Consider the following 17,248-nt stretch of genomic DNA (forward strand, 5'->3'; position numbering starts at 1 on the left):
GCCAGCACTGTATTGTGTGGTTAACCATAACCACCTCTTTGAGGTACTAAGCACTATGCAGATTGTTTGAAACATCACCCTGACCCAATCACACTCTGCTTCACAGTGGAGATAAACTGTAAAACAACAAAGTTATATTAAGAGTGTACCGGGTCATTCTAATATGTGCCGAGTCATTGTGTGTGTGTGTGTGTGTGTGTGTGTGTGTGTGTGTGTGTGTGTGTGTGTGTGTGTGTGTGTGTGTGTGTGTGTGTGTGTGTGTGTGTGTGTGTGTGTGTGTGTGTGTGTGTGTGTGTGTGTGTGTTATAATTCAAAATAGAAAGAAGGAAAACTGTTCAAAGGTTTAAATATGGTCAGGTACTGTCTTTTTATTTTATTAATTTTTGTATACTTTCTGGTACAAATATGTGTGCAACCACAAAGGTTACCCTCCTTCACCTTCAGTCTGTGTGAAAGTAATCAAGGATTCTCCAATGACCGTCCCTTCTGCTACGTTTTATTGAACTCTGGTCCCTCTGGTCTCCTCATGACGTCAGCCCCTATTTAACTCTGGTCTCCTCATGATGTGAGCCCCTGTTTAACTCTGGTCTCCTCATGAGCCCCTGTTTAACTCTGGTCTCCTCATGACGTTAGCCCCTGTTTAACTCGGGTCTCCTCATGATGTGAGCCCCTGTTTAACTCTGGTCTCCTCATGAGCCCCTGTTTAACTCTGGTCTCCTCATGACGTTGGCCCCTGTTTAACTCTGGTCTCCTCATGATGTGAGCCCCTGTTTAACTCTAGTCTCCTCATGACGTTACCCCCTGTTTAACTCTGGTCTCCTCATGACGTTGGCCCCTGTTTAACTCTGGTCTCCTCATGACGTTGGCCCCTGTTTAACTTTGGTCTCCTCATGACGTTAGCCCCTGTTTAACTTTGGTCTCCTCATGACGTTAGCCCCTGTTTAACTCTGGTCTCCTCATGATGTGAGCCCCTGTTTAACTCTGGTCTCCTCATGACGTTAGCCCCTGTTTAACTTTGGTCTCCTCATGACGTTAGCCCCTGTTTAACTTTGGTCTCCTCATGACGTTAGCCCCTGTTTAACTTTGGTCTCCTCATGACGTTAGCCCCTGTTTAACTCTGGTCTCCTCATGACGTTAGCCCCTGATTAACTCGGGTCTCCCCTCTTCTTCTCTCTCCTCTCCAGGTCTCCCCATGACCGTGAGCCGTGGGCGGCGGCTCAGCGGCTCCCCCCCTCTGGTGTGGACAGTCACTGCAGTTGGGGCCCTGTAACCAACCCCACCCCCTTCCCCCCCCCCTCCCCTCCCTTCCCCCCCTCATCTCTCCCCCCTCCTCCTCCTCCCCTAACACTTCTTGAATATACCTCCTTTTATTCCCTCCCCTGCCTCCCCCACCCTCCCGCGTGCCGCTGGACGTCATGAGCATAGTAATCGCGCTGGGAGTCACCACACCTGAAACCTCGTACTCCGATATGGCTGCTGGATCCGAGTGAGTACAGAATGCTGCACTCGGTCATCACAATCAGATGTCATGTCTATACACAATCATCAATACTTTTGCAATAATAGAGCTGGGTGATATGAGAAGAATTATTACCACAATAATTGTGGAGAATTCTTAACGATATTGATACATTTCATGATATGCTTGTGAGTTTTAAGGACCATTCTAAACAGTCTGAGGGTCATAACTAGGGATCGACCGATATGGATTTTTTTAGGGCAGATACCGATACCGATTTCTTTTCATCAGCCTTAGCCGATTCGCCGATAACGATTTTCTTGAGCCCATATTTGGAGCCGATAATACCCTGGAAATCCAGAGTTCTCGCGAGAGCACACTCTGGGAACGAGAAATATACTTGTGTATATTCTGGCCCTCCCCTGGCCCAGAACATTAATCAATCACATCGATGTATCAATATAGGCGGACCAAAAGCGTTGCTGTTTTACCGACCGGATACGGCAAGAGTCTTATCTATTGGTTAGCTCCGCTGGTCTGGATACGTCACCCCTTGTATTCTTCTGATTGGTCGTAGTGTTATCCAATGTGTTTATCCAGTGATATTTTCAAATGCATGCTTGGTGCCGCTGTCACGTTAAAATTGTACCGGGGGCGAAAATTGTACCGGCCTACGTCATCAGTTGTTGACAACTTGACAACTGATTTGATTGGGTGGTCCGTTGCCGGGCAGGTTTCAAAAAACATTCGGCTCATGTTTCCAAAGACGAAATAACATAATACAGATAACAGATCGCTAGATAACACTTGTTTTTACTTTATATTTGTATTGTATTGAATTGTTTAATCGAATTTAGCTAGTAAACTGAGTGTTTAAAGCAGGTTTCAAAAACCTGTCTTGTCACACTCAATGAAAGAGTGCAATGAACGAGCATGAAAGTTCGCGAATGTTCAAGAACCTTCCTACGTCATTCGACGCGATCGCCCGTTGCCAGGCAACAGACGATCGCGTCGTCTGTTGCCGGGCAGGTTTGGAATTTGTCAACAACTGATGACGTAGGCCGGTAAAATTTTTGCCCCCGGTACACACCGCCCCTCGAGTTGGGTCATTTTCATTACTCGTTGCCAGACCCTACAGCTTTCTAGATGGGGGTCTGGATTTCCAGGCTAAGCCTCCCTCAATTTACTTCATAAAAATGACATGATAACAAATGTTACAATGTCTCAATTTGGAAAAAAAATGAACATTTATTAAACTGTCAATCACGCAGAAGAAAACGAAAAAAAAAAAAAAATTGATAATATATAATCGGTCGATCAGGTATGTGGGCATTTGTATGATATTGAACTAAACTGCCTTCCTTTCTCTCTGACGGTTGAACCCTCATATAGGGATGCATTTATTCATAATTTCTCTCCAAAAAATACTTTGTAAATGAGAATTTCTCCATAAACAAAATGGTCAAATAGAAAATAATGTCCAGATATGTATCCAGCTGTTCTCGAAATCGCGATCAAAATTCGATTAATCGGCTAGCCCTACCCTATGATCATTTTAAGGCAATTTCCTTATTAGTGCTATTCGTGAACATTCCAATATTCGTTCATTAGGTAGGTATTCAAATCTCAATTTAGTATTGGAATGCTTGGGTTACATTTCATGGGAATATCAAAGCAATATTCCAGGGATAGAATATGTAGCGGCGGAGACATCTCAGTCCAAGGACGCTTAAGGTAACGCTTAGGTTAACGCTTAAGTTAACGCTTCACGCCAACCCTTCACGGCAACTCTTCACGTTAACACTTCAAGTTAACGATTAGGTCGACGCTTAAGTTATCGCTTAATGTTGGAAGGCTGATTATGGTCCCACGTTCACGCAAGGCAATGTTCCATTGAACCATAATTCCGCCTTAAAGCTTAAAGTAAAATCTTCATGGTAAGTTAGCTTGGGGGCAACCCTTCACGTTAATGCTTAAGTTAACGCTTAATGGTAAAGCTTCATGGTAGCGCTTCATGTTGACCCTTCACGTTGTAGCTATGTTCGTTCTTCTTTTTGCGGGGATCCAGGCCCTCAATACTGCTTGAGTGCGATTTCTCTTCGGTGAACAGCAATAGTCACGCGTGCAATCTTATAAAAAATGTGCAGTGTTCAAAGCAGTTTGCTTTGTGATGATTGGAAGAAGAAGCTTTTTACTAGTCTCCGTAGAACGGATGAGGGTGTCTGAAAGACATTTGCGTCCACACAGCAGTCCTGCTTGATATCGTAGTATTCAAACAGAACCCTGTAGGGAGGAAAAGGATCAGAAAGCATTCTGCAGCAGCGCAAAATACGCACTATCAATCTACCAAGTTCTTAACTAATATTATCGGGCCAAGACTAAGCTAAACTTAATTGATTTATACTATAAACTGGGCACCATATTTGCCCAGCCCTTTACGGTAAACACATTTAGAATTATGCAAGCATTTCCGGCTATATGAATTCATATGAAGACATTGTTACGTTATTAGTTTGTGTCTCCTCTTAGAGATGATAATGACAGGTCAGGTTCTGGGTGGGCGATATGCTGCGTCATCCTTATCTTCAGGGGTGGGAGGGACATATACAGGTGATGTGTTTTTATTTTTGAGGGATAGGCTATATTGTATAAGAAACAATATTAATTATGTGTACAAATAGTATTCAAGGCTCTGTCGTTTTAAGAATCGTATGGTTAATAGAATATGCTCCTTATAGGACAGGAGGTAAAACTCCCCAGTTTTTCCATTTAAGAAAAGTGTATTGTATTTGGCATGCATCGCGTGCCCTGGCATGCATCCCTGGCATGCATCGCAGCCTTATCCTTCGGACCAGTAATATTCGGACCAAGAGTGGATCTGATACCCACTGCCTCCAAACAGCACAGACGATAGCACAGACGATAGCCTGCCGATTTATTTGCAGATTGATAGTGCAGATTTCATGCAGTTTGTTCGACCTTTCAATTGGTCGGAATTCAGCCAAGATTTCCCTTGGTTGACCACAGCCCTAGTTAATGATAATCTTGTTTGCTACAAGGAGTCAAAATGTACTTTACATGAGTGAAGCCGGGCCTATGTGACCAGGAATCGCCAGCAGCATGTAATGAACATCCGTGCGCTTGAGTTATAGTGGTTCTATGGATTGCCACTGGCTTCGACACGCTTGCCTACAATCCAGACTCAAAACATTTGCCTCAAGACCCTTTTTAACATTTCATTTTTACCTTTTGTACAGGGGGAGGGATAGTATTTTGGAATAATGTTGGCCAGGTTCTTTAGGTTCCCAAATGGCTCTGCTCACTGTGAGATGTTTTGGGCTGTGGCTCCACCTAGTGTCTGTCTGGAAGAAGTCATTCTCTTTGCCTTTGTCTCAGCCCTGAGTCAGTGGAAGCAAGTCCTGCGGTGAATGAGAAGAACTACAACAGCCACAGCTGTGGGAGTGCACAGAGCCATGGGTACCGGGGCCTGCCCTATACGGTGAGCTCACAGGTCATTGGTTAAATTATTTGACTCTGTCCTGAATTTGTGTTGGAACACGAACCAAAGGACAAATGTAAAGAAAATAAATTAAGAAAACGAGTACCTCACTCATGACCATGAAATCCATTACTTCCTTGTCCACAAGTGTTGTTTGAACAAAGCTAAACATACGTATTTAACCTGCCATAACTACAATATATCTCTATTTATATCTATAGATCTAGATATCTATAGATAAATCTATCTTTACGATGCATCTTTAGTTACCACTGCTGCACTGTTTCACATAGCGTGTTTTGCCTTCATTTTCATTCGTCTCCATTTTTCGTTTCCCTCCCTACTTTTTCCTTGTTTTGCCTGAACACCCGTTCTTTGAAGATGCAACAGTCTTCCGTTGTGTGTTGTCAGGATCACAACTATGGCGCTCCCCCTCCTCCCACCCCACCCGCCTCCCCGCTCTCCCAAACCATCATTCCCCGCATGGAGCTCAACGGCGGCGTGGCTCACGGCCATGGCTTCCGCCGGCGCGCCGGTACCGAGGACCACTCTGCGGACAGCGACAGCTCGTCCTCTGAGGACCCTGAGAGCTGGTGCCGCTGCACCCTGACCTCCGACGGCCAGCTCAACAAGTGCCACAACTGCAGGTGAGCACATCTCTGGACCGGGCGCAGAGTTTTGCCGCGCCTGTATTGTGGTTGCTTCAGTTTTATCCCCACGTCTCCTCCTCACCTTGTTCTTCCGGCCCTATCCGCAGGGGCGTGTACTGGAGGAAAGCACCCGACGGCCAGCACAGGAAGCCAGAGAATATATCCGGTGAGTTGAAAGAGCGACCAGGATGTAGTAAGGCGTGCGTCTTCTTGTTGGTTCATCTTGTTGGCTGGCATGTGCCTCTGTAAACAGCGTGATGACATGCTAGCTTCTCTGCGTAGTGGGGGAGAGCAGCGCAACGGAGAGCGGAGATGAGGAAGTGTCTCCGGCCAGCGTGTCGTACACGGCCACGCAGCACACGCCGACCAGCATCACGCTCACCGTCAACCGCATCAAGAGGAACAAGTCCAAGAAGAGGAAGAAGAGCACCGAGAAGGCTCGCGGGACGCCCAAGAGCAAGAAGGTCAAGGTATGTTTTTAAAAGCTGGGCAATGCTTGCCATTGTGCGTGGCATTTGCCCGGATGTTTGGCTTGATGGTAAATGTATATCCACATAACGTTCCTTTTCTTTTTTTCTTTTAGGCCTTCAGAGAGGGTTCTAGAAAGTCCATGAGGATGAAGGTACGATTTGAATGCTTTAATGTTATTTTTTTGTAGTCATACCTTGGTTTAGTCAACCAGCCTGAGGCATTTAGCTGGCTCCATCCCTTCTGAGTTGCACTTGTGGTCAGCCACTGGTCATAACCACACTGCCCTCCTTCACCCCCTGTTGCAGAACTCGACCACAGAGGCCAACGTGTTGGACGAGAACACTGCAGAGGGCTGGGAGACCAAGATCCGCCAGTGGACGGACCAGTACGACGAGGCCCACGCCAACCAGTATAGTGCAGACGTCCAGACGCTTCTCGAGTCGCACTGCGGAGCAGAGACAAAGACGGAGAGCGTTGCCACAGCAACCGCACAACAGTCGAAGATCAACACGACGACGACGGCGACGACCCATCTCAGTGTTGACGTGGACAGCATCGACCACACAGAGCCAGCTAGCAACAACGCAGTGTTGAGCTCCCAGATGCAGGTAAGCTGACCTCTCAAACTCCCACTACACACTTGTTTTCTTCAGGGAGGTTGCTGCATAGACTGCCCCTAAGGCCCACATCTGAAGCCCAGATGACTGAGAAATTAAATTGGCTTAACCCGAGCCAGACCACTCCCTTTCTATCCATTAGATGCAATTATCCAAAGTTTGATAGAAGGCCCTGTCAGAGGGATGCTCACTGTGTGATATGTGGCCGGGGTTTTCCATAGTCCAACTCTTGTGTGGTTATGAGAAGCAATGTGAATTTGTTTCAGCTCCAGCTGGGCCGTGTTACGCGGGTGCAAAAGCACAGGAAGACTTTGAGGGCGTCTAAGAACATGGACGCTGGCACCCTGATCATAGAGTACCGGGGAAAGGTCATGCTCAAACAACAGTTTGAGGTCAACGGGCACTTTTTTAAGAAGTAAGTCACCTTCATAAGTAAAAATGATGCTCAAAAGGATAGTCCTCTCCCAGTGCCACATACCATTATTCTTACTCTGTTTCTGCAGACCCTACCCGTTTGTGCTGTTCTACTCCAAGTTCGACCAAGTGGATATGTGTGTGGACGCGCGGACTTTTGGCAACGACGCCCGCTTCATCAGGAGGTCGTGCACGCCTAATGCCGAGGTGAGATTCTTTCTTCAATTATTTGTTTTATTTCCAATGAACCACGGTCATATTCTTCAAACTTTGTTTAGGGCTGTGCTTTATTTGTTTCTCTGTCTTGTCTTCACTGAAGGTTCGGCATGTGATGGCAGAAGGAATGCTGCACCTTTGTATACACGCCCTCGGGCACATCACCAAGGATGCCGAAGTCACCATCGCATTCGACTACGAGTTCCACAGCTGGTCAGTATCACGGCTCCCTAAAACTGCATTTCTTTGTCAGTAAGCGTTTGCTTGTTCAACATTATTTCTTTGTGATTTGAGTTGGTTTGAGACAGTTTGTAACACTCATGCTGTGCACTGGGGGAGGGCTTGACTAGGATATCAATAGCAAGCAATATTGACAATAAAAGGTTCAGTAAAATGAGTCATTGATGAATTAATTCAATGAGACTATGGTATCGTCTAGCTCAGCAGAAGCAAATGAAACAACAGCATATACCGACATGTACTTTGTCCCCCCCTCGACACCAACCCCCTCAGCAACTACAAAGTGGACTGCGCCTGCCACAAGGGCAACCAGAGCTGCCCTGTGCAGAAGCACAACCTCCGCCCCAAGGAGGACCCGTCGTGTACCCCCTCTGCCCCTTCTTCACTGACCGGGGCTGAGACCCGACAGCGCAAAGCCCGCAAGAAGGAGCGGGGCGAAGGCCACGCCACAGGGGCTACCTCCGACGAGGGCAGCCAGCAGCCGGAGGCCGGAGAGCTGCATGCAGCCAGCGACACAGAGGTGGCATTTCCCTCGGAAAGCTAGTTAGCTATCAATTAAAAGCCTTGTGATGGTGGCTGAGCATCAGGTGCTCTCGATCTTGACTCTCACATTCTATACCTTGTGTCCTCACTCGACCACACACACACGCGCGCACACTAACTCAGTCAGCATGTTGGTGCACAAAATATATAAACTTATTTTAAACAACATTTACATTGATATTTAAGAAGACCCATTTCATTCTAAATATTGTGGTATTTGGATAGTGTTGTAAAGTCGTCTATATATTGTGATGAAGGACGGGCTCCAGGATGAGATGAAGCAGGAAGAGGCAGAGGAGGGAGAAGTGGACGAGAATGGCCTCATCAGCTCCAGCAAAAAGGTAACACTTTGGACTCTAGGGAAGGTTTCAATAAATACAGAGGTGCTTATTACACCAACACAATGAGGACCTTTTTTGTCTCAAATCCCTGTTTTGTTATGTTTAAGAAGGTCCTACGAACAGTGTTTGTCTTCCTGTTTGTAGGCGTTTGACAGCATGGAGAAACGACGGCGAGCGATGGGAGCGGAGGACCCTAAGGAGGAGTGTTTGGACCCCGCGGACGGAGCAGTGAACCCCTCTACTGGAAGCACAGCAGCCGTGTGCATCAGCACCCGACGGGCGACCTACGTTATGGTCCGTTGGAGTGAAAACCCTTTCTCCATCAGGTTCATCCTGTTTGGTCCAGCAACTGACCTGAGAGTTGTTCCTCTTTCTTCCGTAGGAACTGCCCCAAAACGAGCCAGAAAAGGCACCGACATCCTCGGCCCCTGCCCTCGCCGCTCCGACAAAGCCCCCGCCGGCCCGTTCCAGCAAGCCCCGTTCCAAGAGCCGCATCTCGCGGTACCGCTCCAGTTCTTCGCAGCGCGCCCGCCGCCAGAGGCAGGCCCTGGCCCAGCAGGCCGCCGCCGCCGCCGCCGCCGCCGCTGCCGCCGCCGCCACCGCCACCACGGACCAGACGGCAGCGCCAGAGGAAGAGGGGCTCCACGGACCGTTCAACACAGAGCTCAGTGCGGGGGAGTGCGGCCTGGGGGCCGGCCATCTCCTGGACCCTGAGGTCTGCCTCAACAGAGGCACCCTGCGCTACCCAAAGACAAAAAAGGTTTGGGAGAAATCTTCTGAGGTTTTTGCTTTTGTGGACTTCTCTAGCTGTTTTCACCAGTTCTATAAATTATTTGCTCATTTGTGAAAAAATTACAGCCCCCACTTACAACAGCATTATTACAGTGAACACATGAATATCCAAGAACTTTCCAACTTTAACTCTGTTTGCAAGATCAATATGGAATGGATCGAACAGTTCTTGACTCACAATAATGGTCCAGATGGTTTACCAACTCGGTCCAAATTGTTTTCCACTAGGACCACACTGCTTTTCAAGTGTCTAATGTGAACTCCCCTTCAACCCCCCAGTACCTGGTGACGGAGTGGCTGAACGACAAAGGACCCACTGGGGAGAAGATCCAGCCGGACGTTCCCTCGGATGGGCCGCTGCGCATCACCACAGACCCCACGGTGCTGGCCACCACCCTCAACATGCTGCCAGGCCTGTCCCACACCTCCTACATCTGCACCGCGCCCAAACACTACGTCCGCTTCGGCTCACCCTTCAACCCGGAGCGCCACCGCCCGCGGCCGCTGCAAATGGATGGCACCTATGGCTGCTACAAGAAGGTGAGCACCTGCTCGAAGCTGGGGTCAGGCACGCTGACTCTAGCTCTAGTCCTTTATTGGAATTGGTATCTGCTGCCTCTGAATTAATCTCTATTGCAATTGTTTTCATAGTTCGGACTGAACAAAAGCGGTATGCATGTTAAACGTAGTCCGCCCGTTTGGCTCATCAACAGCGTTTACCAGAGGCTGTCCTTGGCCCATACTAAAACCTGATTGCTGTTTCAGTTCAAGCCTTCTCTCACGGTCATAACCGGACCACTGTGGCATTTAGTCGCCACAGCTCTGCGTCCTCTTTGTTTAAGAAATGTATCCATTCTCTCACCCACACAGCAACATAAGGTGGGCAGCCTCAGATTAATCCAATATGGAGACCTTTTCAGGAAGCTCCAATTTAGTGTAGTGGTGTAAAACACTGGCGTAATGTGAATGGACAGGCCCAGGAGGAGAAGGGACTAGATTTGGCCAGCGTGGACATGTCTCAGTGAACCGTGTGACCTTGACGCCTCATGCTTTAATGTGTTGTCCCGGGAAGCGCTGGATCAAGCAGGCAGAGGACGAGAGCTGCTCAGCCAGCCTGGAGGACGGCTCGGAGTCCACCTCGTCACACCAAAGCACCAGTAGCAGATCCACGCCCAACCCCACGTCTCACGGTATGTTCTCCCCCGCGTTATACCCACCGGCTTCCCGTCAAAAAGAGAATAAACTGATTGGATGACATAACAGTCAGTGAGTGGTTTGTGAGAGACAGCCCATGTGTGTTTGTCAGGATTCTTTGGTTCTAAAACATGATGTCTCCTAATATTCGTTTTTTTTCTATTTGATCGATCGTTCCGACTCTGGACCCCTCTCACAGAGCTCCTGGCCCCCTTTAAGAAGCGCCGGGCCAAGTACGCCGCCGTGCCGCTCCCCATGCAGCACCTGTCCCGCCCGCTGTCGCCAATCACACCGCCGCTGCCCGAGGACCCTCTGCACCCCCTGATGGGTCTGCCCTGTGGCCCACTGCTGCTGCCCAGCAGCCTGGGCTACTCGCCCATCCCCTCGCTGCCAACCAGCCGCTGCAACACGCCCCTGCAGTTTGAGGTAACTCAGTCACATCCACTGGTTACAGAACCCTTCATTAAGCAGTTTGAGACGGCGCAGTCACATCCACTGGTTAAACAACACTGACCTCATAATGTATCTTTTGAAAGGCCTTGCACTTGGTTTAATGTACAGCTAGCCCTCCTAGTCCTAGAGGCCCTGTGTGATCGTCTCATTTATCTATGAATGTCCTCTTCTTTTGGGTCACCCTGCAGAACATATCGTCCCCAGAGGCCTCTCCCGTACATCGGCCTGAGTCCATATCTCCTGAGGTAAGCCCTCTTCGACACAGCCCCCTTCTGAGTCATCACCTCTCGGTACAGAGCAAACCCGCCTGTTTCCCCCATGTCCTATCAGGCCCTCCCAACCCTGTGCTTCTGTCCCCAGCCCTGCTTGCGGAGCGACGCCGACGGACCGCAACTCCTCTTCCAGGACCTCTCGCTGCCCTCCAGCTCCGGCAGCCCCGCGCCCGCCTCAGAGGACTTTTCTCTCCCCGGGGGGCCCTACGGAAACGATTCCCAGGGCCTCCCTGCGTCGGGGGGCCTTGCCCCGCCGTCCTGCCCCCCCTCGGACCTTGCCCCCCCGCCTCCGGGCCGCGACCCGGCGTTCAGGACAGAGTTCAACCTCATATACACGTGCTCCCCGCTCAACGCCAACCTGGCAACGGTGGGGAACGGCGAGCAGCGCCCCTCCCGGGCCGAGGGCCGCTTCTCCCCGCCGGAGCCTTCCTTTGGGGGCGCAGGCATCCAGGGCCCCCCTGGAGAGCCAGGCTGCATGTCCCCCTATGGCGAGTCTCACTACAGTGCTGGGGACCTCTACAGCGAGAGCATCTACGGTGCTGGGGACCTAGGCGGCACGTCCCCCCACACTGGCCACCAACCAGTAAAGAAGAAGGCAAGTTGGTTGAGCGTGTGACCCTGCGTAGCGTTTGGGATATTAAGCCCAAGCTGTAGCTCGTCAGTCAGGCCCCCTCTGTTACAGTTTCAGCTGTATAAGCTTTGTCCCAAATCACAGGTTCTTAGGTCAGTTGGCCAGGGAATGGGAATGAACTACAAATGTGGATCCATTTAAGATGTTTGCGTGTGCGTGCTTCTGTGGATATCTGAAATGATTATGAATGTATGGCTCCTCTATATTATTCTTCCTCCTGCATACCTCCTATACCTGTTCTGTCCTTACCTTCCTCTTCCTCGTCACTGAGTGATGGTTGAAACCTTTTCCAAGTCTTTCTTCCTGCTTTTCTTCCAAGGCAGAGGGCCAATCAGCATGGCATTAGTCTGCTGGCAGGAAGGCCCGGTTACCAGGCTATAGCTGTAAGAAGTCAATACAAGCCAGTACAGAATATGGTGAATATATTCTCCCTATCCAAATACGTCTATTAGTGTGCATGTCAATATTTGTTTTTTGCATCTGCATAAAACGCCACATCCACACCCCCCAACCCCCCCCCTCATTTGTTTTACTTTGATTTGCTGTGGTGGACACTATTCTTTTCAGTGAGATTCAGTAAACGCATTAGTTGCCTTCCAGCCCCGAATGAAAGTAAATTGAACGCCCTTCTGTATTTGCTACATACCATTCATGACTCTTTTCCTGCCAGCCCGCTTCCTCACAGAATGATCACACAAAGTTTGCACAAAGTACAACGGTGTAATACAGGGCTCCAGCCCAATCGGACATGGACGCATCCCCCAAAAGTGTCCTTTTTGGTGCTCATGTTTATTATGGTTCGGCAGCATGTGCTGTTCCTAAATTGCAAGAAAATACTGTTGGCTTGCTCGTTGATAGCACACACCGTTTGAAGGGTGGGATGCACCTGTCCATCCTATGGACAGGCATTATGTACAGAGTTTGCCGTTTTATTTACAAGAATCTCCCAAATAAACATGGTGCATTCCATTGTGACCACTAGAACGTGGTCAGAATGGAGCAACAGGAGAAAGCATTCACCCCATGACTCAGGGCTTATTTTCAGAAGGCCTGGGTTCAGGCGTCCATCCATCTGCATATCCTTCTCTCTGGTCAACCGGCTTCATTTAGCCTCTCTTCCCCCCCCATCCCCAAGTCCCGGTCTCGGCTGTGACTTGGGATGGGCGTCGCCATTCTGTTGTCTTCACTGTGTTTGTGTTTTAAATCCAAAGTGTCTATTTGAGCGTTCTGTTGATGTTGTCTTGGGTATGCGTTTGGTTTGGAAATAATCAAGTGTTAACTAAAAGCCATGTTATGGAGTTTGCTTAAAGAGTAACAAGTGAAAAGTTGAGAGCGGGGTCATTTCTGGGGTCACTGTGGCTCCTGTTTCTTATTGGTTCAAATTGGTGACATCATTGCAACAATTGCAACAAAGATAAATGGTAGCTGCCTAGGTGCAGTGCTGTCTCGTATTTATGCTTTGTCCTTTGCGTAGCCTCTGTCAAACCAGATGACCGCTGTAAGTATTCTCAGGTAATAGTAAGATACGGTTGCATCCATTTACATAAATGTCAACCTCCTTTTCCAGAAAAACATGTGGGCTCTGTTGGAGGAATGGAAATGCAAATGCCGGGGATGTCTCGGTGCATGTGCACAGCTTGAGCCAATAATGTCGCAGGGCGTCTCGTTCTCCTGCTGGAGACGTGATGAGCGTGCGTCGTCCTGAGCGGAGCAGCAGTCTAACGGCGGCCCCTCTCTCCCGACCAGGTGTCTCTGCTGGAGTACCGCAAGAGGAAGCAGGGCAGCGGCCGCGAGCCTGACCCGGGCAGCTCCTCCTCTTCCTCCCTGGCGGTTGTCCTGGGCAACCAACCTGGTTTCCACTACAGCCAGGATCCCTATCATCCTCCGCCTCCTGCCCACCCCCATCACCACCTCCAGCCCCCCGCGTCCCCGCTGAGCTCCTTCTCCTCCCCTGCCCACGCCTCTTCCTCCTCCACCCCCCACGTAGAGGAGGTCAGCCCTCCGCAGCACAGCCCCAGCCACTGGTGAGGAACCCTGAAGGTGGAGCGTGTTCGGTCCAGCCCGCAGTGTAGCAGTATGGGGGTGTGTTGATCATGTAAACATGTTAACCTCCTCGGTCCGTCTCGTACATGAACAGGAAAGGCCAGCCAGTCTTATTGGAGCTTGGGGATGATAGTCGACAGCACTTAATGATACCTGACGCCATATAACGGCGACTCATTAGTCCTCACTGCCACTGTAGAACAACACGCTGTACTGATAGCTAGTCTGGTGAGGAGACCTGAAGACCTAACCCAGCTCCCTGTTGCCCCTCAGGATGGTCCCCACCAGTGTGGAGCGGCTCCGGGAGTGCCAAGGGGTGCTGGAGCGTGTGCTGCGGGGTGGCATGAAGGTGGACCGCATCCTGAAGAAGACCGACGGTGACAAGGAAGCCGGTAAGCATTGCCCCTGCTTCTTGTTTGCCGTTTCCCCGTGTGTGGCCTGGTTGTCTCTAAAGGTACAGCCACACTGAACGCCTAACGCGCCTAACCTGCCGCTTGATCATTGTGTGTTACAAGAATGGTTCAACGCGCCTACGCAGCTAGATGAGCCCACCCAAAACGTATTTTCCCCCGCTACTTTTCTTTTGCTCCACAAACATGCATCACTACCATCGCTGCGCTGTATTTGTTGTGGGAGTCCGGGAACGTAGGAAACCCAAACGCCTGACGCATGATAGAGCTTAGATCGGGCCCAGAAAATCAAGCCCGACCTGGTCCGAGCCACAGTTAATTAGGCCTACTCTGCTAAATATATATGTAAGGGATAATGTATAGAACGGTGGGCAGCTGGTCATTATCGGGAAAATAAGGTTTTCCGGCGCCCAGCGGAGGTGTCTTGCTTCGCCCTGAAGGGGCTTATTTTCGATAATGACTGGCTAGTTCTATACATTATCCCGCTTAATTACAAGGCTACTTGCCAAACCGAAAAAATAACTTCACATTGTCATGGTGTATCTTTTTACAATTTGTTCGTTGCCAGCATTCGTAGTGTTGATCAGCATAGATATAGTCCGCCAAAGACGTTGACGTCGCTTAGCAACCGAAGACGCTGGGGTTGACAAGTTACCGGACTACTGCCCATGCAAGTGAACGGAGCGTTCCACGGCACTTAGAAGACCCGTGTAATAAAGGGCCTATAATATTTCTGATTATGGCATAGATTTCTCCTCAGATTAGGCCAATAAAGAAATTATTTAAAAAAAACAAACACAAACACTCGATCAAAGGCCCGGCCCGAGGATAGTGGTGGGAAATATAGGCTGGACCCAGCCCGCGGCTCGGACTCGGGCAGAGAATCTAAACTCTAGTCTAGTGCATGACATCCTCCGTAGGCGTTCACAGCTGGGTGAGTTTCACCACCTCCTCATCGTTTCAGCACACACTGAAACGATGACTTGGTTGTCCATGTTCTTTCTGCATCTGCGTGTCCTCCGTCCCTGTGACATTGACGTCGGGTCAAGCTCAACGCTGTTTGGCTATCACGGCTAAGCGTCACACGTAGGAGTGTAAAAAGTTCAATATTTGAACTTCGTCCGTTGGTGCGTTAGGCTCATTGGTGCGTTGGCCGCGTTATTTAGGTGCGTAAAACGCGTCTAACGCGCTGCTTTAGCGCGTCTAATGCATCTACGCACCTAAACCAATGGCAAAAAGGCAGATTTGCTAGGCCTCTAACGCGTTCAGTGTGGCCGTACCTTAAGTCTCCCTGGCTTACAGATGGATACGAGCCGCAGGGGCCACGGGGCTCTCCCAGCAGGAGCCCAGCCCGCTACAGTCCCTCCGTGTTCTCCCAGCAGGTGAGTCTCCTCCTTAAACCGTGTTTGTTTTAATGGTGCGGGACGACAGCCAGGCTAACGTGTTTGACTGGGCACTTGTGTGCAGTCGTGTGAGGGCCAGCGGCAGATGGACAGCCCCTCGTTCCACCAGCAGAGCAGCCCCTCGCCCTTCTCCGGCTCCTACAGTCCGTCGTCGGGCCAGAGCTTCTACTCCCGCCTCTCCCAGGACCACCCCCCTTCGTCCTACCCCGGGCACCACCACCCCTCCTCGTGGTCGGACCCCCTGCCGCCAGGCGGGGCTCTACACCAGCAGAGCAACAGCAGCTGCAGCAGCAGCCACCTGAAAGCCAGCCTGCTGAGCAGCAGCAGCGCGGTGGGGTCAACCACCCCGGGTTCCAGGGGCAGTGGGCAGGCAAAAACTGACCTGGCCTCCCAGGCCTGTAGACTTATTCAGCAACAGCAGGGGGCGCTGCAGGCGGGCGCCCGGCTGTTGTCGTCGTCCCCCTCAGGGGCCCCACACTACCCACCACGCCACGGGGCCACACCCTCCCTCGCCCAGTTCCAGCACCCGCCGCTGCAGGGCTCAGGCGTACGGACCCAGTCTGGAAGCTTTTAGTGTGTGTGTGTGTGTGTGTGTGTGTGTGTGTGTGTGTGTGTGTGTGTGTGTGTGTGTGTGTGTGTGTGTGTGTGTGTGTGTGTGTGTGTGTGTGTGTGTGTGTGTGTGTGTGTGTGTATGTGTGGCTCCTCAGGAAGGTGGTGGAGGGGTGGATGTACAGATCTAAGAGGACTTATCATGGCGTTTATTTTCTTACGGTGTGTGTCATGTTAAATGTATGATGCGTCCTGCACAGAGCTCCTCACTGACCAGACTGAAAAGGAATCAGTGCCAAGAGCCAGTTAAAAAAAAAAAAAAAAAAAGACCTTTGAAAAAAGAAATCAGCGTGTAACTTGAAATCCCCCTCCAGTGTCGTCGTCGTCCCCCCCTCCCCCTTCGGGGCGCACGCTACGTTAAGGCCCAAAAAGTGAAAACAAATCAACAAAAACACAACAAGCTAGATTCTTGTACAAAGTTGTGAAAGACGGTTCGAGCCGTGTTCCTGCTCCTGGGTCACGGCCCCCTGGGTCCTGAGAAGGCTTCTGGGGCTTTGATTCCCTTCATTTGTTCTTCATTAGTGGACTTCTCTTTGATTTGCCCGCCAGTTTCCCCTACAGTAAAGACGCTGCTTCATTGGGGAAGGCGGGCAGAGGTCAAACGAGGAAAGGAGATACGATCATTCCATGGGATCGTCACACATCAGAAGCCCTTTCCCTCATGTTCCCTCTGGGTTTCTCACAACCTGAATGTCGCTTCACTTCAGTGCTTTGTTTCCACTGTAACATGTTTGTGAACAGATGCGGAGCCCTCCCCCTCCGTCATCTCGGTGCTGCAGCCTTGTTTGTGTTGGGTTTGAGTGTCCCGTTCTTTGGTGTGTTTTATTTTCTCCAGTGATGGAGGCTCGACCCTTTCACAGTTGTTCTTCCCGCCAAATCGTGTACTGTTCATAACAGCCCTATTCTATGTTGGAATGCAGGCGCAAATGAGAATCTGACCTTATTTCTTGTACTATTTTGTTGGGTTTATCTCATTGTATTTCTTTGAATC

The 17,248-nt window shown here is 50.0% G+C and overlaps 1 protein-coding gene across 2 annotated transcripts in view; it reads left to right on the plus strand.

Moving 5' to 3' along the window:
- setd5 (SET domain containing 5) overlaps positions 1 to 16,542 on the plus strand; it is a 66,719-nt gene extending 50,177 nt beyond the window's left edge. Inside the window, exons 2-26 of one of the 2 annotated variants that reach the window (XM_060068670.1) lie at positions 1,185 to 1,486; positions 4,856 to 4,958; positions 5,340 to 5,605; positions 5,716 to 5,774; positions 5,891 to 6,078; positions 6,192 to 6,230; positions 6,385 to 6,687; positions 6,963 to 7,111; positions 7,200 to 7,317; positions 7,430 to 7,539; positions 7,840 to 8,086; positions 8,367 to 8,450; positions 8,595 to 8,744; positions 8,833 to 9,210; positions 9,522 to 9,782; positions 10,315 to 10,432; positions 10,636 to 10,862; positions 11,078 to 11,134; positions 11,250 to 11,756; positions 12,116 to 12,208; positions 13,539 to 13,816; positions 14,109 to 14,227; positions 15,548 to 15,627; positions 15,713 to 16,303; positions 16,369 to 16,542. In XM_060068670.1, the coding sequence (XP_059924653.1) occupies positions 1,416 to 1,486; positions 4,856 to 4,958; positions 5,340 to 5,605; positions 5,716 to 5,774; positions 5,891 to 6,078; positions 6,192 to 6,230; positions 6,385 to 6,687; positions 6,963 to 7,111; positions 7,200 to 7,317; positions 7,430 to 7,539; positions 7,840 to 8,086; positions 8,367 to 8,450; positions 8,595 to 8,744; positions 8,833 to 9,210; positions 9,522 to 9,782; positions 10,315 to 10,432; positions 10,636 to 10,862; positions 11,078 to 11,134; positions 11,250 to 11,756; positions 12,116 to 12,208; positions 13,539 to 13,816; positions 14,109 to 14,227; positions 15,548 to 15,627; positions 15,713 to 16,222 (4,515 nt within the window). In that variant the 5' untranslated portion in view covers positions 1,185 to 1,415 and the 3' untranslated portion in view covers positions 16,223 to 16,303; positions 16,369 to 16,542. Of the gene's footprint in view, positions 1 to 1,184; positions 1,487 to 4,855; positions 4,959 to 5,339; positions 5,606 to 5,715; positions 5,775 to 5,890; positions 6,079 to 6,191; positions 6,231 to 6,384; positions 6,688 to 6,962; positions 7,112 to 7,199; positions 7,318 to 7,429; positions 7,540 to 7,839; positions 8,087 to 8,366; positions 8,451 to 8,594; positions 8,745 to 8,832; positions 9,211 to 9,521; positions 9,783 to 10,314; positions 10,433 to 10,635; positions 10,863 to 11,077; positions 11,135 to 11,249; positions 11,761 to 12,115; positions 12,209 to 13,538; positions 13,817 to 14,108; positions 14,228 to 15,547; positions 15,628 to 15,712; positions 16,304 to 16,368 lie in introns of those variants that run through there. The other variant, XM_060068668.1, reaches the window with a different exon arrangement.
- Positions 16,543 to 17,248: the final 706 nt, after the last annotated feature.

Source organism: Gadus macrocephalus, chromosome 13, assembly GCF_031168955.1.
Source record: "Gadus macrocephalus chromosome 13, ASM3116895v1".
Lineage (NCBI taxonomy): Eukaryota > Metazoa > Chordata > Actinopteri > Gadiformes > Gadidae > Gadus > Gadus macrocephalus.